Below are 22,456 nucleotides of genomic sequence, written 5' to 3' on the forward strand. Positions count from 1 at the left end.
TCTCCGCCAAGGATTAAGCATGTTTGGTTAGTCCATGTCAGCTACATTATACTCTTTATTTTTAATGAGATATCCTTTTATACCAAATCTGTCAGCATACAGACATATTTAATTATTGTGTGGTTTAGTTGTAGCATCATGTAATCTTCAATATTTAACTTACATGCTGACAGAAGACAGTTTTAAAGACTTAAAGCGGACATATTTTGTGACTTTAAAGTCTTTGTGAGAAGCATCTTTTTAGTGAGATTTTTCAGTAATGAAAAAAAACTCTCATTCATTTATGAGGGTTCAGACTCGGGGTGTACCAGCTCCTGTTCTCCATCAGGCCTGTTATTGAGAACAGAGAGTCCTTTTGTACATCTGCTGTTGTACTGCTGATTTAACCAGTTAAGTGGCTGGAGGTGTGATGTTCTGGCAGTACTTATATTCTTAGTGGTTTTCAATCTTGGACCTGTGGGTTTAAAGCCATGATATTTCCCTATTCTTCCAGATGTTTGATTGCACTCACTTACTGTCACAAATGTAAAAAACGTTGTCTGATAAGATGGCCAAAATGAAAGCCAGTAGAGCTCTGTGTCCAGATAAATCACTGCCACAACCTAAACCATGTCCTCCAGTCTATGCCTGATTTTAGACATTTGTGGCTCCAAAATAAAAATAATAAAAAAGATATATGGTCACATTGCAAACAAATATTAAGAAGTGATTAGAGTTGGTGATTTAAGTAGGAATGCTTGTGGGAGCATTGCACTGAGGGCCTTGATTACCCAAATAAGGAAATAGCATCTTGGTAATCTGGATGTAAGAAGGCCTGGTTCTTCTGAATCTGATTCCTGAGTAGGACAACATGTTATGAAGTTATGAACATCCGATACTGGCTGTAAGTACTAAGTGGTTCTGTTTTTCTCTGCAGTGTGGACCAATGTAGAGCCCCGGTCTGTTCCAGTCTTCCCATGGCATTCATTGGTCCCTTTCCTGGCACCCACCCAATCAGATGCTTCTTCTCAGCCAGGAGAGGGCCAGCACCCAGTCAACCACCCCCAAGCAGCCAGTCTGAAGACAGGTACTGAATGCATTTATGGCTGTAGAAAATGTGTCATCAGCAGTTTACCCCCTTTTTTTTACTCATGTAGTTTTCTTTGGATCTTAATGTTGTTTTTAATACCTCATATTTGATTCTCTGCCCTGAACAAGAAATAATCTCTTTGTTGTTTTTCCTCAGAGTGTCAGGTGGTGGCAGCGCTGCCACATGAACCTGCAGAGGCACCTCCCACTATAGAGAGAGGTCCCCCGTCCCGGCCTCCCCCCTCGTCTGATGAGCCAGAGAAGGAGAAAGGAGATGCAGAGAGGGAGAGGCCTGACAGTGAGACAGAGAGTGACGTAGATGACCCGTGAGTGCAGATTTTTTAAGTTTTACAGTTATTTTGTGTTAAAGCTTTGAAGCTATCGGATGTATGCACATGTAAAGACACAAACAGCACATACAACTTGTCTGCTATCTGTCCATATAGAATCTATTTGTCCGAGCCAGTCTTTGCAGTCATTTTCTGTGTGGTGCTGTGTACCCACACATACAGTAAGTGAATGTGATATTTTCTGTATCCTTGCGCTAATTTGGGCAGAAGAGCTCAATGCCAGAACAAAGCAGATGGGAACAAAAACATTCCATCTCTAGGCTCTATCACTATATAAAAGGCACTGGCCAGGCTGACAGCTATTGAAATGAATGAGCTATCTGCTAAATCTGCTGATGTATCTCATGGGAAATGAACCACTTGTACTCTGTGCCTACATCTGATAGACTTGCAGCTCTTAGGTAAATAATACTCACTACGAACGATGAGACATTGTTCAGTTTTGAAACATTAAAAAAGGACAGAGATATGAATGCTGCATATGTGTATTGTTCCCTAGCAAAATACTGTATCTAATAAATATGATAAACAGAGGGCTGTTGTTTTTTTGTGTGTCTCCTTTAGCTTTCTCCCAGGAGTAGTACCAGAGCCGCCTCTCTCCACATCACCAGTAAAGCGGCGTACTCAGTCCCTCAGTGCATTGCCCAAAGATGGAGACAAGAGCAGCCCTGGAAAGGTAGTCTTTTCACTCCTCCCACCACAACATCAAAAATCCTATGTGCTCCATTTACTAATATGTGTCATGTAATATTTCTTTGTCTTTCTTGTTCACTTGTTCAGAGGGAGAAGGACCACATCCGGCGACCAATGAATGCATTTATGATTTTCAGTAAGCGCCATCGAGCGTTAGTGCACCAGCGGCACCCAAACCAGGACAACAGGACAGTCAGCAAGATTCTCGGGGAGTGGTGGTATGCTCTGGGACCAAAGGAGAAACAAAAGTACCATGATTTGGCTTTTCAGGTACACGGACGCATTTTTAAGCCAAGTACAAGAGTTAATCACATGCTTTAGTGCAATCATGATGCGTTATCGTGGTCATTTTTTTGCTCAAACTATCTCCTTCTCCATGTCTCAGGTTAAAGAGGCCCACTTTAAGGCTCACCCAGACTGGAAGTGGTGCAACAAAGACAGGAAAAAGTCCAGCTCCGAAGGGCGAGGGGTTCCAGGGGGCAAAGATATCAGAGAGAGAAGCATGTCTGAGTCCACAGGTTGGTCTCACTCAGCTCTCAATATACAATATACAACATACACATAAATATATATTTAGCAACATCTGCAATTTCCAGTTTTCTTATCCTCTCTAGTCCTTTTAACAGTATCCTTTTTTCCCCCTTGATAGAGCCTCATTCTGTGGAGCTGAAAGGGGTTGGCCCAGGTCTGGTGGGCGTGTCTGAGACGAGTACAGGAGAAGGTCATGTGGGCCAGCTTACCCGTCCCCGAGCCTTCTCTCAAAGTGCCATGCACAGCCTGGAGCGGAGTGACAGGGGTAACACACAGGCCCTGGCAGAACTGGCACAGGTACAAGAGCACAACATGCAACTTTAAACATAAATGAGGATCTGCTGCTGTTTTTGTAAACATGATTTTTCTTTTTTAAATGTTTGTTTGTTTTCTCTGGCAGATTTGTTTTCACAAACATGGAAAAAACTTTGTTTTTTAACTGTGTTGCTACCTGGCATGTAGAAATAATATGACACACCAATTGGACATCACATCCATTGTAACTAACTTGTTTCAGAAGCATTTCTACAATAATTCTCTTACCTCATGATTTCAGATGTGTGGGGATGGCGGCAGTCAGTTTTCGAGCCATGCACCACCCATATCACAGTCACAGCGGGGAGTCAGCGAGGACATGACCAGTGATGAGGAGCGTATGGTCATCTGTGAGGAGGAGGGAGACGATGATGTCATTGGTGAGAAATCAGAATTACGCTATTCATGAAGCCATATGTTAGATTACAGATGCTGAATTCTCAATGAGAATTAATATTAGTCAGTAGGAATATTTTAATATATTAGTTGCGTTGAATGTCGAGTGCAGCTGTAGCGTATTTTTCTTTTCCACAGAGGACCCTTATCCGAGCAGTTCCATCGACCTCAAGTGTAAGGAGCGGGTGACTGACAGCGACAGTGAGAACGGCTCTGGAGACGAACATGATAGGAAGGTAGTTGGCTTCAACAGGATTTGTCTCCTGTGCAGACTGACGTTAAAACTGCTACAGACTGCAAAGATTTTGAAGTATTTGCCCTCAATTATATCCATGTTTTGTGAAAATATTTGTTATTCTATCTTCCTTTTCAGAGAGTTTTTGCCCCAGTCATCTGCTCCTCTGCATCATCATCTTCCTCACATCCTACACCTCATGGCAGGAGTGTCTCACTGTCCTCTTACCCCACCAGCAAGCGTTATGATGAGGGAAGATCAGGAGGAGGAGGGTTTTCAGACCACAGGAGGAAGGGAGGAGGAGAGGGAGAGAGTAAGGACACATTTGGGGGTGAGGGAGGAGGAGGCATGCAAGCCTCCTCTCTCTCCCTCTCTTCTGGCCAGTCAGTTATCTCCACTTCTCTAGCTGGAGGGCCTCCTTTTTCATCAATGGGTTCACTGGGTGTGAACCCGCTCCTGGGCATTGGTGCTGTGCGGGTGGCCTCAACGGTGGTGACCAATGTAATGCGTCCTGTAATCAGCACGCCACTCCCTATCGCCAGCAAACCCAGAGATGGGGGCACATCATCCAGCCCTCACCCGCCAGAGAGGAAGTCCCTGACTCCCCAGCAGCATCCACATTTTCTGATTGGTTCAGGATCAGGAGGCGCAGCCGCAGCCACAGGGGGTGGGTACTACTCTTCATCATCACCTAATCCTATAGGTGCAGGAGTTGGCTCGGGTGGAGTAGTGACTAATTTTGTGTTAGGAGGGGCTCTCTCTTCCCAACCTGCTTTACAGCTCATCACCCCGTCCCACCAGCCCTCCCAGCATCAGGCCTTTTCCTCCACCGCTGTTTCAGCACAACATAGCCAAACCAATGGGCCCCTGCCTCTGCCCCTGCTTCAGCCCCAGTTCCTTCCTGCCTCTTCCCTAGCACCGCCTGGGGGTAAAGGGATCACACAAGTTCAATACATCCTGCCCACCCTACCTGCCAACACCAACCCCAAGAGTCCCCCTCAGCACCTCAGCCAGCCAACCAGTATCTTCAACCTGCCCACAGCTCCTCCTACACACATGTCCTTGGCCAATGGAAAGCAGCAGGGTTCAAATTCACTGACAGGATATATGTCCAGTCCAACTGTCGGAGTGGTCAGCCCAGGAACCAGAGGTGAGGACATGAGTCACGAGTCGCCATGACACACAATGAGGCTCATAGACATAATAATCTGACTCCTAATTAAATGCTCATTCTCCCACTTTCTCTGCTTTTGCCTCAGTGCACACACAGTCTCCGGTGCTCCAGGGTAAAATGATTGTTCCCATGGCAACAGTACGGACTGCGCCAGTCCCTGCCCAGCAGTTTCCCCTTGTGGCTCCACCTCTTCCTGTCCAGAATGGAGCTCAGACAGGAAGCAAGGTCAGTGACCTGCAGACACTGACATGAGAACTTAACAGTTGTTAAGTAAAGACGGATCGTGAGCACACAACCGGCAGTGTTCTTTCATAAATTTATGTTTTTTGTTACATTTTTTTTATGGTTCCCTCCTTCCATGTTTCTCCAGATCATCCAGATCGCACCCATGCCCATGGTTCAGTCCCAGCTGCCTCAGGGCGGAGCTGTCCACTCCGCCAACCCCTACCCTCTAACAGTGGGCACAGCTGCTGTGGTGGCGCCAGTGTCAGCCCCCTCCCAGGCTGTGCTACTGCCGCCAGCACCTACCAGGTACAAAACAAAACACACACTACCACGAGCAAATGCATATGGATCCTATAGTTCTTGAACCTACACCACAAACCTTTGGAGCTTGTCAGTATTCACTTGTTCATTCACAACTTGAACTCTGAAAAAACAAAACAAAAGAACAGACACTAAAAAGAACAATATGTCGAATAGCAGTTTCAATTGACTGCGGGCTTTATATTTTGTGCTTTCGTGGAAAACGTCACCAATTCACATCAGAAAAAACAAAACTAAGAACAAAGAAAAATGTTCAGTCTTTAAAGTAAGTGTGAACTTTTTTTCTATTTTCAAGAGACTAAACATACCTACCTTTATTTCACCCTGTGAAAGTAAATGTCAGTTCAACACTTTGGTTTCATGTTTGCAATTTTTTTGTCGCTCTTGCATTCTGCCTAATTAGGTAGCAGGTTAATTAGTAATATTTCAAAGCTGTGGTGGGAGTCGCACTAGACTGTTACATGATTAAAAACAAAATGTTATAGTGAAAATGTGTGACTTTGCTTTCTTAAAATAGCTATGGAATAAAATTTAAATGCCATGTGCAAGGAAATTAAAATAAAAACTGTAATAAACCTTTGTTTATTACTTGAAGTGGGGGGCCACAAAAGCTAAAAAATAAGTCCTCATTGCCAAATCGCAATAATCTTGTTACCAGACAGTTTGCTCTAAGTTTTCAGCTTCTTTCATTCCAACTACTTTATAGGATAAAAATGCTTTGGCTATAAAATAAACAGTGTGTGTGAGAAAAATTAGGAATTAACACGGAGCCAAAACGTGACTTTATTCATTTTCCATTTCTAAAATCTAACAGGAACAGCTTGGGTGCTGTCGCCCTGTGTTTTAAAAGGTTTATTATTCTATCTAATGAATGACATTTATTACTTTCACTAGCGGGGTTACTAATGTGTGGACACGCCTCCCCCCACTGCTGTAGACGGTCGCTAATCAAGCAGTGAGGACAAATGGTCAGTCTGTGGCAAAAAGTTTTATTTTTCATCACTCAGACAGCCTGTGTGATGGTTCCTCTTCCTTAATGACAATATTTTTCCAACTTGCTGCCGCCGCCATGTCACAGAGTGAAGAAAGGGATTTACTGTTCTCTTAATGTATGTTCATTGCTCTAACAACCATGTTCTTTAATGGGGACCTGTGTTTGAAAGCCCAGAAGCCATTACTTAGACATTTACCCAACAATACCGCAGATAAGAAAGACGCTATAAACAGATTATGTGCTAGTAAAGCTTGACTCAGCTCTGACAAACAGGCACCCACTTATGAACATATGCCAGCCTCACTCATCCAAGTCTGGACTGCTGTTGATCTCAGCAGTCGTACCATCTTTGTCAGTTTCTTTCTGCTCAATAGCTGAAGTTACATCAGCCAATTGTTTTTCTGTATGACATAAATCCAGCTAATAGACACTACAAATGTATTTATATAATACTACTGAAAGTAACTAGATTCAGGTGTATGTGTGAAAATAAATGTTTTAAGTTCCAACACACGGGCAAACATTTGGAAAAGATGGCCCAACTTTATCCAACAGGAGAAGACAAGCCACACATGGGATAAGCAATAATTCAAAATCCCCCTGAAAATAGTGAACATAATTTACTCAAAGATAATTTACCTGGATCCATCTTGGACTTTTAAAAAAAATGGGTGAGCACTTATTCTAAAAATAAAAAAGCAATCAGAAGGAACACGACAGTTTTCACCCATTAGAAAGAAAAAAAGGTTTATTCAGCCATTCCAAACTGAATCAAATACCTGTAAAAAAGTTTAACCACTTATTGTGGTTATAAACATACATAATGTCAACTAATGAAGCTTTTGCTGATTACTGTTTAGCTGTTGTGTTGCCAGCAAAATAATTATATTGGCTTTCTCTTATAGTTAATGAATTTAGGTAACCCCAGTTTGGTTTTGGTGCTTGATTGAGTCAAGGTGGGATAAATAATAAATCAGGAAGTGGTATTGTTTCTTATGGCGTGGATGTGCACATTTCTTCTTAAAGCGAAGCGAGCAGACAATGTGAGAAACAAAAACTCCAGCAGGGGTGCAGCTGTAGCAGTGCGGCTCTATTCTGGATGTGTTAGTCATGCTGCTGGTGGCCCGAACTGCCTCTGCCTGCCACCCCCACACTACCTCTCAGCTCCTCTCTCACACACACACACACACACACACACACACACACACACACACACACACACACACACACACAAGCACATATAGCACTAGTCATCCAGTGCTTCTCGCTGTGATGTACACTCACCCTCTGACCCCCACTGCAGCAGTTCTCTTTTTGTCTTCCTCTTTCCTTCTAATCATGCGTCTGTTCTCTTTACTTATAATCGGCCTCATTATTCTACCTGAACACCTGCTGTCACTGCCACCACATTTTCATCAACATTCTACATCCCAAAAATGTTAATCTTCCCTTCCTCTGTCTCTCTTTGCTCCTCATTTTCACACATTTCTTTATATTTCTTTCCTCTAATCACTTTGTTGTCTCTGTGTGTCTCCTGTACATCCAGGATCACTTATGTCCAGTCCACTCCAGGGGTCCCATCCACTCTGCCTCTGGTCTCCACGACAACAGGCTCTTCCCCCACCCAGCAAGCTCTGCCAGTGCCTGGATCCGCATATGTTCCATCTCCCCTAGCAACACTTGGGTTCACAGCCATCGCACCACCTGGACAGACCCTGGTTCAGCCGCTGATCGCAGGTCAGTGCTGTGGACAGATGTGTTCATATTTTCTGCTCTTCATTTAAAATGTGTTTGAAATGGTCTGTATGAGCTAAAGCGTCCACAGTTTTACTTTCTCAGATATATCAGTTTCTGTTTTGACATCATCTATTATATTGGTGTTTTGTGGTGTGAATTGATTTCATCCTTCATTAAACAGAGAACTTAGAAAACATGTGAGTGTATTTGGACTTGAATACATCAAAAGCACATTCACTTTCAAAATGAGCCACACCAACAGCTGTAAAAAAAAAAAAAGAAAAAAAAAAAAAAAAGAAAAGACTGAGTCACTCATTTGTTATATTAATCAACAATAGAGAAGCAATATGAACATTTATAAGTGAAAATGTTGTGAGTTATTACTTTGTGTTACAGAAAGTGACAAAAATATTTGGCTTCTTGGTCCTTTCTCCTTCATCCAGGTCAGCCACCGCTGCTAGCCACAGCTCAGTCTCCACAGCCCTCCACCTTAGCCCCTGCTTCGGGCACCGGGGGCCAGATAGTGGCTGCAATTTACCCTCCTTCACCTAGTGTCACCATGGCAACGGGGGTGGTCTCCATGACAGCAGTACCCCCCAGTGTGGCCTACTCTGTCTCCAGTCCCTCCAGCGTTTCCCCCCACATCCTGCCCAAACACACAGGCACCCCCGCCACAATCATGCACCCACATCCAGACAGACAGGCGGACAGGCACCTGCCTCTGGACAGACCTGCAGATCGACAAACTGACAGGCAGGCTGAGAGGCAGACAGAGCTGCTGACACATTCAGACAGACAGTTGGAGAGGCAGATGCAGACCTCCAGCAGTAGCACCTCCGTGGCACCTCCCAGTGGCTCAACTGTTTCCATACGGCCTTGCAGCCCTCCACTCCAGATCCAAACACCTGGTACAGCTTCACATGTTGTTTTTATCCAAAAACTAAATGTGCTGAAGGTTTTAATTTGTAGCAAATTAGTTTGTTGATATTATGTTTTTTAACTTTTCTTCATCTTTCTGTTTTACAGCCAGTACACCAGGTACACCTAAACTAACTCAGCTTCCAGTCAGAACCCCTCAGAAAGTGAAAGCAACAGTGGCAAACATCCCCGTGGGCAGCTATGAAGGAGGAGGTCGAGGAAAGGAGAGGGAGAGGGAGAAGGATAGAGAAAGGGAGAGGGAGAGAGAAAGAGAGCGGGAAAAGGAGAGGGAGAGAGAAGCTGCAGCCAATAGTCATTTCTCCTTTGATCCTGAGCCGCCGGGGCAGATGGGCTCTCCATCAACACACCCTGCTGAGGAGCCGCCATCCTCTGACAGACCCCCGGAGGGCTCCAGTGCAGCAGACTCCTCTGACACACGGAGCAGGGAAAGCACAACCACCAAAGAGGTGAGCTGAACATCACACACCGGATTTCACTGTAACACAAACAAGAAACTACCCAGTTATGATCCACACACAGTCTCTCTGTGATCTTGTATAAAATCGTTGTATTTAACTTTTTGTGCAGGCTGGATGGAAGGAATCCCTCCCCTCCTCTCCGCTCCCTCCTCCATCTGCCACAGAACCCTCACTGCCACCCCCACAGACTGATAAAGATGGTCCTACACCCAAAAAGGTCAAAGCCCGTCCACCACCGCTGAAGAAGACTTTTGACTCTGTGGACAAGTGAGTTAAAATGTTTGTGAATCTTTTGTCTTAAGGACACAGAATTGAATGAAAGGCAGTGTATATATACTGTATGTGTGTGTTTGTGTGTGCGCTGGTCTGGCAGGGTGCTGTCAGAGGTGTATTTCGAGGAGCGCTTTGCAGAGCTGCCAGAGTTTCGGCCTGAGGAGGTCCTGCCTTCACCCACCCTGCAGAGTCTGGCTACCTCACCGCGTGCCATTCTGGGCAGCTATCGGCGTAAGAGAAAGAATTCGACAGGTATTACTCACTCTGAATAACGACTTTAAAATGTAGTTCATGAATCTGCAAACGTCTGGCAAACAGCTGATACTTTGTGTTAATTGATGTAAGTTTTATGAAACTCCTCTTAGATTTTTGTGATAGAATCTGATAATTCTAGTTGCTGTACTTTCTCTTTTATGCATGTGTCTTATTAGTGTAATTAAGCATTTATTGCACCAAGGTTGAACCATCATAGATATTCCATTTTTGTTGTGCAAAGTCTATTGATACCTTTTTAAAACAGCTAACACATTTGATATAAATCTCTTTGTCACCCAGATTTGGACTCCGCCACTGACGAACAAGTCTCTCCTAAGAGAAAGAGTCGGCGGCGCTCAAGCTGCAGCTCTGAGCCCAACACGCCTAAAAGTGCCGCCAAGTGTGAGGGAGACATCTTCACCTTTGACAGACCAGGTAACACACAGTAAAGAGCAAGTTTGTGAACATTAATTTACTGTTCACAAAATGATTCTTTAATTGAATATTTATTTTGGGGAGATGATGCAGGTTGTATAGTTGTAGTATGAGCAGTTTAGGTTTGTGTGCTTCTATTATGGGTTTGCACTTTGCATTCATGGCTCGTAATCCTTAAAGTTTTGAAATAAATTCCTCCTGAATGGTTGGCTTGGTTTTAAAATTAATGATTTTATTGAGGAAATAGTAAAGACACAGTTTTACACTTTTAGACATTCAAGTACTTTCAGGACAAACGAGACACACCTGTATTAAAAAGCTTTTAATTAATATTGTTTCACAGTATGCAACACCAAAACGCCTTAATACTTAAATTGAATGGAGAAGTTTGCAACAAAAAAAACCAAAAGAAACCCTAATTTGACAAGAAATCTGAAAATATGAATCACAGAAATATTTTATCTTGAGTCCACCTCTTGCAGCGTATCAAAGATGATGAGGCCTGAAATAACATGAATGAAGATGTTTATTATTGTAACTGATTTCCCTGATGGCTCAGCTCCTCCACCTTTTGTGTCTCTTTTCTCAGGCACAGACGGAGAAGACCTCCTGGCAGAACTGGAGTTTGAAAAAGTGCCGTACTCCTCCCTGCGACGCACACTGGACCAGAGGAGAGCCCTGGTCATGCAGCTGTTCCAGGAGCAGGGCTTCTTTCCATCAGGTTAGATATAAATTGTACATCTACACACACACACACACACACACACACACCATATATAAGAGCATTTTCAGAGTGAGTTTCCACTTATAATCATACATTTGTGTTTTTTTTGTTTTCCTGCTTCCAGCTCAGGCCACTGCAGCCTTCCAGACGAGATATTCCGATATATTTCCCACCAAGGTGTGTCTGCAGCTGAAGATCAGGGAGGTCCGGCAGAAGATCATGCAGACGGCGACCCCCTCTGACTCCTCTGGTTTAGGCATACCTGACTCAATCTGCTCCCTGCCTGGACCCTCTGGCTCCCAGTCAGGAGAGGGATCTGGGAGAGGAGGAGGAGGAGACCTGCAGGATGAAGAAGTGGAGCACGGCACAGAAGCGAGCCCAGAGGACCCGCTTGATTTGCAGGACTCTTCCAGATGAGGAATACTGACGAGTTAGATTGACCAATCAGTGGCTGCCGAAGTCACATCTTTCCAACCCCAAACATGCTTTCACGCTTTTTACTTGTTCTTTTTTTAGCCACACTCTCCACTGGTCAGGTCCTGGTTTCTTTCCATCCTCAGCAGCCAACCTTTGAGAGTGACATTTGTATGCAATGCTGGGACTTTTCTTTTTTTGTAATGTGATTCCCATGTACCAAAAAAAAAAGGACACATGAAAAACCAGTGGCACAAAACTACCACATGACACCACCTCAACGCACATACATACACACACACCCTGGAAACTCTTAATTCCCGACTTGAATTAGCACTCTGTATTTACCACCTTGGAGAAAGCTCCCATTGATGCCAGTGAACGAAGGACCATTGTGTACAGCTTCAATCGTTTGCCTTGAAGAAAGGGTTCTCGTTTTTGGATGTGGAGACCAACTTAACCCCTTCTGAGATGTTGAAAAGCCAGCAGGGGTTAAAAAAAAAAAAGACGTAATTAACGGTTTATGTTTTGATATTTGTTTTGTTTTAAATCTGGTTAGAGGAGGGAAAGCAGTTAATTTGCTGCTCAAGGAACAACCTGTAGACTTTTAACTGTTTAACGCTTGTATCTTGTTTCTGCTGACATTAGGGGGCTGGGCCCTCAACAGCCAGAAACAATTTGATTTGATTTGACAGGGTTCCCATTGCTACGGACCTGGAAAGATCCTTTCCGCCTGTTATTTTGCTCAGTTTTATTGCTCACGTTAGACCTTCAGGAGAGGTCGACTAGGAGTGACTCAAAAAAATGAACTAAAAACTTAAGTGGACTTCTGGCAGTGCCATCATTCCTGCAATTACCTGTCTGGCCAAGTCCTCCCTTCTCACGACTGACCCTAGCACATGCCAGTAGGTGGGAACCAAGCATTCCTGTGCCTCTCATTCACTAGCCATGAAGGAAGGAGGTGGGTCAGAGTCTATGGGCACATCCTGGCTCTTTGTTGTAGAGGTCAGGCTGATAAGACCTTAATCCTCTATTGCCAAGCAGTTTTATTAACTTTTTTTAAACAATATTTTGATTTGAATTTAACATTGTCATATTCAGTTTGTTGTTGTACTAGTCCTATGGCTATTATTACTCCTCATATCATTGCAGTGATTGGTCCGCAGTTCTATTCTCATTGCTGGCAGATGTTTCCTTTATTTCAACATTTACTCGTGTTTTTAAAAAATATATATATATATAAAATTTTGGAGGCAGGTGACACATGCTGCTTCACACCTGTACAGTTCCTCCATTGTAGTCTTCCCTCGACTGGCCTCTCACCTCAGCAAGGACCTGCGGTGCAGTTATTTTTATTGTTCATTTCAAAGAGGAAGACAAACGAAACGTGGACCTTTATATTCTTTTAACAGTAATAACGGTATGTTTTTAGACAACCCTGTATGCCTCTCTGTCCCTCGCTAAGTTTGATTCTATAGCCTCAACACTTGTACATCTCCTTTCTCCACCTCTTTCCTTCCCTCCTTCCTCCCTTTGTCACTTTATTGCTCTCTCCAGACCTCCTTTTTAGATGGGCGGAGAGAAAACTGGGGGAAGTGAGGGGAGGGTAATGAATCAAAGAGAGCTGGTAGGATATAATACTGGTTGTGTCTTTGTGCAAGACTTGGTTTTGTTGTAAATAATTACTGTAGAGTCAGTAGACTCATTATATTATTGATAAGGAAAAATGTCATTGAACATAAGTTGACTTTTAAGATGCCCATTACTGAAGATAAAACATAAAATGGAAAAAACAATAATAAATATGGCTATTAATGTTTTTGTGTTATACTTCTTGTTTTGCTGTTCCAGTATGCAAAAGAGGAATTTATATGAATAATTTAAGTTTGTATCTGTATCTTTCAGTATACAAATAAAACATAGGTGTTCAATTAAAGTGATTTTATTGCTGGCAATGTGAAAAATGGGTTTTCTTTAAGCAGAAATGCAAAACACTGCAGCAGCATAATATACAACCAGCCCGACATTAACAGCTGCTTATGAAAGAAGAGTCTTCACCACCTCTCGTCATATGGTTGTGTTGAATGAGACAGCCGATGATCATGAAAAAACATTTATTGATTTCATCTTTTTACAACAAATACTTTGCTTTTGACAGCATGACTTTTAAAGAGAAGGAAAAAAAAATCACATCCATTTCATATAAATGAGAAAATGAATCATACAAGACGACAAATGTCATCGGAGGCACAACCAATGGTCCTTATTCATAATGAAAGCTATATCCTTAATTTTAGTATTTTATCACTTCAGTTGATTTTAACACTGATCCCTTCCTTAGAAAGGAGAGAAACTTTGGTCTGTTTGCTGAACTTATGAATTTAGCTGTTTTATGGCATTTACGTTCAGTATGCAATTATCTGACGCTCTGAACTGCTCAGTAGTTAATTAGTCTTTCTTTCACTCAGTTTTAAGACTAGCATTAGATTCATCAATTCAGTGATAGCTCTCAAGAATTAATACTCGTTTTTGTCGAGGCCGTTGGTCCTCAGAGCTGCAGTCCGTCCACAGCGACCGTGTCCATGGCGAGGCCGTTCTCCAAAGCTGTGTGGTAGATCTCCAAGGCCTGTTCCAGAGGCAGCGCTCCTCCCTCGCTGGTTTCAATGATGGCTATGGTCTCACCGAACTCATTACACATGATAGTGGGGGTGCCCTGCGCCTATGAGGAGGAAACAAAATTCAGGTTTAGTTCAACTAATGATGCAGAATGAGCACACAGACCAATTTCAGTAATAATAAACTTCTTTCAGTGTTAAAAGTCAAAATTTGAAAATGTATTAATGGTTTATTCGACAGGACTAAGCATAGTTCATGTGCAAACCAGCTCACGTAATCTTTATCGATAAGTGCTTTCAAATAGTAGTTTCATGTTTTTTAGTCAACTGGGAATCAGTTGTGACCTGTTGAAGATCTGAGGTTTGGATCTGGATGAGCTGAGGCTGCCCGTTAGCTAGCTCGACAGCCGAGGCATCGACCACTGCCACAGCAGAGCTGGTCTCCATGGCAACTTGGGCAGCAGCCTCTCCATCTAACCTCTGCTGCCTGGCGTGGGTCTTTTTGTGGTTCCTCAGGTTGGAGAAGGTCTTGAACGCTTTGCCACACTGAGGACAAACGTGCGGCCGTTCGCCCGTGTGTGTTCGACGGTGCTCGGCCAAGTGCATACTCTGAATGAAACCCTTTCCGCATACTTCACAGCGGAATGGACGTTCGCCCGAGTGTGTGCGCAGGTGCTCTCGCAGGTGTGTGTTCTGACGAAAGCGCTTGCCGCACACTTGGCAGGGAAACGGGCGCTCGCCGGTGTGGACCCGCTGGTGAAGTGCAACTCCAGAGGAAGACACAAACAGTTTACCACACACAGGGCACTGGTGGGCTTTGGGCCGCTTCCCTGGGGTGCAGCGCGGCCGCCCGGGGCCCAAAGCGAAGTGGCTCAGTCTGTGAAGTCGCAGGTTGGCAGGAGAATTGAGTTTCTTCCCACAAATGTTGCAGTCTAGTCCCCCTCGCACCAGACCGGTGGGATCTTCAGGCTCCGTCTCCGCTGTGGTTGAGGTGGAGGGCTCTGAGGGGAGATCTTTGCTGAACTCTGCCTGGTTGTGGGTGTCATTGCTCACTTCTGTCTCTGCACCAGCTTGTACCAGGGTGGGGTGCTGCTCCAGACAGTGGCTGTCTCGTTGTCTCCTGGACAGGAAGCCGGCCTCACAGTGGGGACACGGGAAAGGGGCGGGAGCTCCTGGGTGTTGGGTGTAGCGATGTGCTGCTAGCTTGGTGGGCCAGCGGAAGGTGGCGGGGCAGTCCGGGCAGGACAGGGTTGCAGCACTAGAGTGCAGCAGGCTGTGCTGACGGAGGTTGGAGGACTGGGAGAAGGAGCGGTGGCAGACTTCACAGCGGTATGGGCGCACGCCAGAGTGGATGAGGTTATGCCGCATTAGATTTGCTAGGGATGAGAAGGTTTTCCCGCAGTCAGAACACTGGAAGGGACGCTCGCCGGTATGTGTGCGGACATGGTTGCGTACGTGGATCTGCTTCTTAAAAGACTTTCCACAGATGCCACATAGAAAGCTGCGCTCAGCGACATGTGACTTGCGTCGATGGTGAACTAGCTGCAGCTGGGAGGGAAACGTCTTAGAGCATGAACGACAAGAGAAAGTTCCTTTGTCCGATGATGCAGCTGGAGCAGCTTCCCCTGAGCCAGAGGAGCTAGATGTGACTTCTACAACAGTGTTATTTAAGGGAGCAGGTTTGGTAGTTAAGCCACATTTGGTAGCACCTTCTACCTTTCCGGTGTCATTGCTGCCATCAAGTGGTGCAGACACTTTCATATTAATGTCCTCTCTCTGCTTCTCCACTTCACTTCCTTCCACTTTTCTCTGGGAATTGCTTATATGATCTTCTTCCAATTTTTCTATCTCGTCCTCTGTGAGAGGGGCCAGCAGGTTTATCTTTGTCGTTTCAGTGTAAGAATTCTTCTTCTCTCTTGCTCTTTGTAGGATGGCAAGAGCAGAGAGAGACGCTCTTCTTGGGGCCGAAACCTACAGAAGAAAACAGGGGTATGTCACATTGAAACATCAAACTAACTGAAGGCTGAACAATTAGGAGGGGGTATGATTATTTTAGTACCATGGAGACAGGGGCGGGCGTGACAGATGTGTCCTGGTTGAGGTGGGTCCGACGGTGGTAGAGGTACTTGGTCATGTTGGTGAAGGTTTTGTTGCAGAACTGACATTTGTGAAGAGGGTCTGCGGTGTGGGACTTCCTGTAAGACACAAGTATGGAAGAATTAAATAGACAATAAAAGAATCAAAAGTTTCTATCATCTTCTCACTGTTATCTGAGGTGCTGTGGTGTCCTCGAGCCTTTTACCTGTGCATGATGAGAGTCATCTCCGTGGTGAAACCATGGCCACAGTCCACACACAGGTACCTGGCTACACCTGAGTGAGTGCGCATGTGCGTTTGCAGTGATGTTGCCTTCTTGAATACCTTGCCACACTCGGGGCATTCGTGCGTGCCCTGCTCGTGCACACGCTTGTGAGCAGTCAACCGGTTAATGGAGGTGAATGTGCGGTTACAGAGCTCACATTGCTGCGGCTTGGCCCAGACTGTCGGTCTCTTCTCCACTACTCTAATCTTAATGTCCTCCACTTTTTCTGCAGTTTCCTCTCTCCCTCGCACTTCTTCAAAGCCAGTCATGACCCCCGCCTCTCCGCTCTCTTTGTCCTGACCTAGGAAGTGCTCCCCCTGGTGCTGGAGAAAGTCCTCTGGGGTCTGGAAAAGAAGGGAGCATTCTGAGCATTCATAAGGGTGGATAACCACCATCTCTGTTGACTGCTGCTGGGTGTCATCCTGGACCCTGGGGGCCAACCTTAACTCCAGTCTCTGGACACCGTTCTCCAGAACCCCCAGCTTTCCCGAAGAGCCTCGCCCCACAGAAGGCAATAGAGAGGGCATCTTGGAGCGGCGCTGAGCAGGAGTGGAGGAGCTGTCAGCCAGAGCCTGAGCTGTGAGAATTTGGAGATGCATGGTGGCAGAACCGGGGGTCGGTGTCACTGGGGGGAGCAGGGCGGACCGGGCAGGAGTGAAAGGTTTGGAGTGACACTGACGTTTTTTCTGTTGTTGCTGCTGCTGGGCGAGTACCTGAAGTAGACACAGAGGATTTTATGACCATGAAACATCAAACCCCTTCATCTCATTTTTGAATAAATGCCTCTATTGTGATGTTTCAATCAAAGTACCTGTGCCAAAATCTCCCCAGCCTGCTGCTCACTCAGCACGTAGTTCTGCACATTGTTCAGAGGAACTACAGTGCCATCAGGCTGTAGCACATACTCCTGTTGCAAAGGACACAAGTTAGGAAATTCTTTATACTTCATGAATGCAGTTCCACAAAAAAATAAGTCTGGTATTTTCCCATTAATTTTAGAATAGTAAACATGCTGACAGTTCATAACCGCGGTCACTCTGAGTCATCTCTTTTAGGAGATTATGAAAAGACTGGATGTCTGCATTTCGCCTGCGATGCTCATTCAAGGTAGTATTTTTTAGAATTACAGTGCAGCTGCAGCAAGCAGATCTGTGCTGACCTGTACAACCCAAATCAGACAGTCACTGAGATAAATGTTTGACTTTGGTCCAGTCTGTAGTGTACATGACAGATCTGAATGTAATTAATGTTAAGTCAGACATGGTTCATCACTTCTATTTTCATAAAAAATATCAATAGTATCATCCAGAGATTTCTCAGAGTGCTTGATTTAGGATTTGTAAGAAAATGAAACTAACACTGCTTTTTAACTGCGGTCACAAATATTTTGACTGAATGACTCAGCACAGTGGAAAATATGAGAAAATTACTACTTTTACTGCTCTAACTGTATATGTCTCATTCTTTTCTACAATGAGATTTGATCCGGTATTATCAAATGCCAGTTTGTGTCAAAATGTGTTTTTCACAGACCGACTCCACTCTGACTGCCTGGGACAAAACTCTCCATGGACAATATCAATACACTTGATCATTTACATGTAGTACTAGGATGCAAATATGTCTGCAGAATAATCTTTATTATTAGTTTATTTAATAACATGTTCCTGGTGTAACTGAAGTAAATTAATGTAGCAACTTATTTTAACAGACAAAATAATGTGGAGTGTTTTATGAAGTCTTCAAGCCAAAATATGGCCTCCACTAATTGATCCACTGGTGTGTAACCAACAGTTTAATGAGGAACTTCAGTAAATTTATTAAATTATCAAACATGGTGACAATGACAGGAAGGCTACTTTTGTATTAACGCAGTAAAATGGAAATTAATTCTACTTCCCAGATTAGAACAAAAAATGTTTTAAAGTTGCATTTGAGTCAGTTTCTCATGAACGTTTCTGCATGATGTCTGGTCTCTTACCGTGGTCTCGGTGTTACTGTGTGTGCTGCTCCTGCTATGGGTCCGCCTGTGCTCCAGCCAGGTTTCAGGTGAGTCAAACAGCGCTAAACAGTCAAGACACTGGTACTGGACCGGTCCAGACAACTGAGCATCAGACCCGGCTTCCTCTGTCTCCAGAACTTCACACAGCTCTGAGGAACGATCATACACAGTTAGAGTTTATTTCACTATTACTTATGGCCATGAGAAACAAAAAAACAAAAACCGATCCAACTAAATAAAATAGAATAAAGAATTGAAATTGTAGTTATTTTACAGAGAATTGTTTGGCCACTCTGATATGACTGAATTATTGCAATGAAAAAATAAATGTTCTTATCAAACAGCTTAAATCCACTTGCACAGAGTGTCATGATGTTGCATCATGTGCCGCCAATCTAGGTTAATCATATCTCAACACACCCCAGTTTATAAAGCATTCACACTTAAATAAATAAATAATCCCTCACCTTGTTGCTCCACCTCCATTCCAGCTTCTCCCATGTGCATCTCCTGGTGCTGCAGCAGCTCCTCTGGGTTTATGAGGAGCGTCCCACACTCCAGACACTGATACTGCTGGCCCTGCCCCATCTCTGGGACACCCTGGATGGTCATAGCCTCCTCTGCTTCCCCCTCACCTTCTCCTTCTTGGCCTGTGTGGATCTGCTGATGGACCAGCACATCCTCCAGCGTGTTGAAGAGCTGGTGGCACTCGCTGCACATGTACTGGTGCTCCACATACACACCCTTTGCCTCCTCCTGCTGCTCAGCCATGCTGGCACTGTGTGTGTGTGTGTGTGTGTGTGTGTGTGTGTGTTGTCTTATTAATGTTGTAAGTGTATCATACAAAGGGCTGTCATTCACAGCTTGTGATGGGTCATCAGGCAGTGAGAGTTAACTACAAACTCACTGCTATGTCAAATGAATGATGACTGATTTTGTGTCCAGGAGGCCAGAATAAAAACACACCTGTAGCAAACAAGACAAAAAACAGCATTAACATGCAGTAATATTTAATCATTTGGGTCAACATCTGCTAAATCAATAAATAAATCGACAGCTATGTGCAAGCTTTGGCAGCCATGCAGATGAGTAACATTTGATTTCAGTGTTTGTCTCGCACAACACGGACTGAGACAATACAGTTTTCATTATTGTGTGCGATGAAAAGGAAAGGAAAAGAGGTGTTAATACAGAGACATAATGGAGCAAACCCGAATAAAAACATCGCAATTTCCCGGCGTTAGCTAACAGATGGCCCTCTTGTTATTAGCAGTGCGACAACCACTTCAGTAGCAAATTTATCAGATTAAATTATTCACTAATCCTCCACTTGTCTCATTATGCTCATGAATGTGCCTCGTATCTTTGTTTACAGTGTGTGATGGCGTACAGAGAGCTGTTGGCGGCGCTCCCTCTGATATTGCAGACCTGTTTCTCGGGCACCGCGGTATCCTGACAGCGGCTCCCCGGTTCACCGGGCGGTCCGTCAGGCGGCGCTACCCACTTTTCCCCGCAGCTCTCCGGCTGCGACGGCGGGCCCTTCTTTCCCCTTACCTCTCATTTACTCTCGTTGGACGGTCCCTTGTGGAGCCATCACGCTTCGTTCACACACCCGTACGTCCTCTCGTTAGTCCCTCTTCAGTCTCTTATCGCCATCCGCAGCATGGAGATCCAATAAATGAAAGGTATCCGTGAGAAAAATACATTTCAAAACGTGTAATGAGATGTTTGCCCGCCGTTCGCCTCCATTCTTGTGATACTAAGTCCCGCCCAATGCGGTAGCTCTCAATATTTCACAGGCTGTGATTGGACAGCCCGACTGTCAATCATAAACGATGCTTACTGACGGGTATTGTAGTTTTTTGTCAACTGTTAGGAGCCAATCATACAGAGCCTCTTATGGAGAACAAAAAATGCGTAAGCATTGATTAAATAATACACAATTTTGGTTATGTTGAGGCTATTTATTTGTTTATGCTATTTTTTTTTAATTCTCCATAGCCTCAAAGGACAAGAAAAAACAACTATGTTGTATGTTATATTTTTTTGACACTGTCCAAAAAGTGATAATTCTGCTTTATGTTTATTATTGAGGTCGTAGTCAGTGATGGTGGTGTATTACAAGAAATTACAAGATTTATTTATGGTCATTTCTCTGAGTATTTTCATATTCAAAGAAACAAAATATTCTTTCTCAATATCTTCAGTCAGTGCAAGTGGAGTAAAGTGCTGTTGTCAGTCGACATTAAAAGGTAAGTGTGTGTGTCCATTCCGTTAACATACATGATATTAACATACATAATATTTAACATACAAAATATTATGAACACCAGTCAATATAATTCACCTCAGTACACCACGACCACCTAGTACGACCTCAGTAATAAACATAAAGTAGAATTATCACTTTTTTGACAATGCAGAAAACTTTTGAAAAAGTAGAATTTATAGCAGAGCTGTTGTATTGGATTGAATGAGTTGCACAGGTGTACCTAATGAATTGGCTGGTGACTGTATGTGGCAATAGATGGTCTTCAGCCCACCCAGCTGACGCAACACTTCGTGGTGTGCAGGGTTCTTGCTTATATGAAAAAGGGTCATGTTTCCATCGTCATGAATTTATCTGCATGATCAGTACTGTTCAAACCATATGTTCATCTGGCAGATGCATTCCTTATTCGGGATGTGTTACAGTTGAAAGATGACAGTCAGTGTTCAAGAGGTGGTGAACAGCCAGATGATGAGAACCAAAGTGTATGCTGTGCAGAGTCTAGTGTGTTAAAGTCATGACAAGTTTGTGCGCCCACATCCTGGGTGACAACTTGTTGTGTTGATCTAAGTGGAGCTGCTGTTGAGAGGCATCTGCTGGAATAGACTGAGGATATTTTTTCACAACACTCAACGGATTTTGAACACACATGAAAACAGTACAACATGAGATTCCCCTGATAGATCAAAAGCCCTTCTTCCTTCCATACTGTATAATACAACTTTCCTAGTTGGCAGGATGTCTGTTAACTCCTAAAAGACATGGAGGAAGATGGCATAACTCACCGCAACAAAAGACAAAAGAGCAAGATGATCCAGTTGTAGAGGCCGTTCTGTACTGCAGAACATCGAACACCAAACCAGAAGGGAGAACTGGGGAGATTATTCTCTCTTCTCCTAAAAGATGGTACCCTATACTGCAGAGTCTGGGATGTTAAGCAAGGAGTCACTGAATAGTGAGACCTTCAATTCAAACTGATATTCACTCTGATTCAAGAATGCTTTTAATGGCATAGGAGGTTTCAAGATGTAAAAGTGTTGTGTGAGTATTGCTGTCTTAGGAAGCCCCCCACAGCAGGCCACAGAGCTCCTCTGGTCAGCCTTTTCTGCTGTTTTGGGTTCCAAGCAAAGCAAAGCTGATCAGGGGGTCAACTTTGAGAGCCTAGTGGTAAGAAATGTTTGCAAAACATGCACCAGTCCATACCACCCTCAAGGAAATGGAACCACTGAGAGGTTCAGTTCTGCTCTGATGACCATGCTGGGCACCTTGGACCCCGACCTCAAGCCTTTCTGGCATGAGTATATTAATACAATGACACGTACCTATAATTGTACTCAACATGACTCTGCTGGCTATAGCCCATACTATCTGATGTATTGCAGACATCCTAGACCCAGTCGCTCTCGTATTAGCTCTTACAAACAACCCCCTGTGAATACAACGACTACGTTCATGAGTCATAACTATGTTATGAGATGCCATCAAACAATGAGGGGGTAGATGAAAGGGAGTGAGTTATATGTTTGCTAGCAGATGGTGTTCTTGTGTGTGTTTAAAAAAAATATGTTTCTGTTTTTGCTCTGCTGTAGTTTTAGGACTTATTGGTCCTCTGCAGCCACAGTAGATTTTGTTTTGTGTTGTGTAAGGTAAGAAGTGTTCCTGAGCACTGTA

General features: G+C 44.0%; 2 protein-coding genes across 3 annotated transcripts in view; one reads left to right on the forward strand and one right to left on the reverse strand.

Annotated features, from left to right (window-relative positions):
• cicb (capicua transcriptional repressor b) overlaps positions 1 to 13,488 on the forward strand; it is a 36,067-nt gene extending 22,579 nt beyond the window's left edge. Inside the window, exons 3-21 of the mRNA XM_062421734.1 lie at positions 917 to 1,066; positions 1,226 to 1,394; positions 1,983 to 2,094; positions 2,199 to 2,381; positions 2,497 to 2,629; positions 2,761 to 2,939; positions 3,199 to 3,337; positions 3,492 to 3,589; positions 3,727 to 4,738; positions 4,848 to 4,987; positions 5,133 to 5,293; positions 7,849 to 8,039; positions 8,483 to 8,947; positions 9,066 to 9,424; positions 9,546 to 9,703; positions 9,810 to 9,961; positions 10,265 to 10,399; positions 10,989 to 11,120; positions 11,248 to 13,488. Of these exons, the coding sequence (XP_062277718.1) occupies positions 917 to 1,066; positions 1,226 to 1,394; positions 1,983 to 2,094; positions 2,199 to 2,381; positions 2,497 to 2,629; positions 2,761 to 2,939; positions 3,199 to 3,337; positions 3,492 to 3,589; positions 3,727 to 4,738; positions 4,848 to 4,987; positions 5,133 to 5,293; positions 7,849 to 8,039; positions 8,483 to 8,947; positions 9,066 to 9,424; positions 9,546 to 9,703; positions 9,810 to 9,961; positions 10,265 to 10,399; positions 10,989 to 11,120; positions 11,248 to 11,540 (4,361 nt within the window). The 3' untranslated portion in view covers positions 11,541 to 13,488. The remainder of the gene's footprint in view (positions 1 to 916; positions 1,067 to 1,225; positions 1,395 to 1,982; positions 2,095 to 2,198; positions 2,382 to 2,496; positions 2,630 to 2,760; positions 2,940 to 3,198; positions 3,338 to 3,491; positions 3,590 to 3,726; positions 4,739 to 4,847; positions 4,988 to 5,132; positions 5,294 to 7,848; positions 8,040 to 8,482; positions 8,948 to 9,065; positions 9,425 to 9,545; positions 9,704 to 9,809; positions 9,962 to 10,264; positions 10,400 to 10,988; positions 11,121 to 11,247) is intronic.
• A 182-nt stretch (positions 13,489 to 13,670) lies between these two features.
• On the reverse strand, positions 13,671 to 20,264 carry znf526 (zinc finger protein 526). 2 transcript variants are annotated; one of them, XM_062421749.1, is made up of 8 exons: positions 20,071 to 20,264; positions 18,984 to 19,482; positions 18,496 to 18,665; positions 17,326 to 17,421; positions 16,455 to 17,227; positions 16,212 to 16,347; positions 14,498 to 16,123; positions 13,671 to 14,256 (listed from the first exon to the last, which is right to left on the reverse strand). In XM_062421749.1, exons 2-8 carry the CDS (start codon positions 19,285 to 19,287, stop codon positions 14,086 to 14,088), a joined length of 3,276 nt encoding a protein of 1,091 aa, XP_062277733.1. In that variant the 5' UTR covers positions 19,288 to 19,482; positions 20,071 to 20,264; the 3' UTR covers positions 13,671 to 14,085. The 2 variants fall into 2 exon arrangements, with proteins under 2 accessions (XP_062277733.1, XP_062277735.1); XM_062421751.1 differs by having other exon boundaries at positions 19,907 to 20,264.
• Between the last annotated feature and the right edge of the window lie 2,192 nt (positions 20,265 to 22,456).

Source organism: Scomber scombrus, chromosome 7 (assembly GCF_963691925.1).
Source record: "Scomber scombrus chromosome 7, fScoSco1.1, whole genome shotgun sequence".
In the NCBI taxonomy this organism is placed as follows: Eukaryota; Metazoa; Chordata; class Actinopteri; order Scombriformes; family Scombridae; genus Scomber; species Scomber scombrus.

What these genes read in the sequence shown, in the direction of transcription:
- znf526 (XM_062421749.1), bottom strand. Translation starts at nt 19,287, where the DNA reads ATGGCTGAGCAGCAGGAGGAGGCAAAGGGTGTGTATGTGGAGCACCAG. An exon ending in CTGGGGAGATTTTGGCACAG is followed by an intron (nt 17,228 to 17,325) that starts GTACTTTGATTG and finishes TGTCTACTTCAG; the next exon opens with GTACTCGCCCAGCAGCAGCA. An exon ending in CGCCCGCCCCTGTCTCCATG is followed by an intron (nt 16,124 to 16,211) that starts GTACTAAAATAA and finishes TTTCTTCTGTAG; the next exon opens with GTTTCGGCCCCAAGAAGAGC.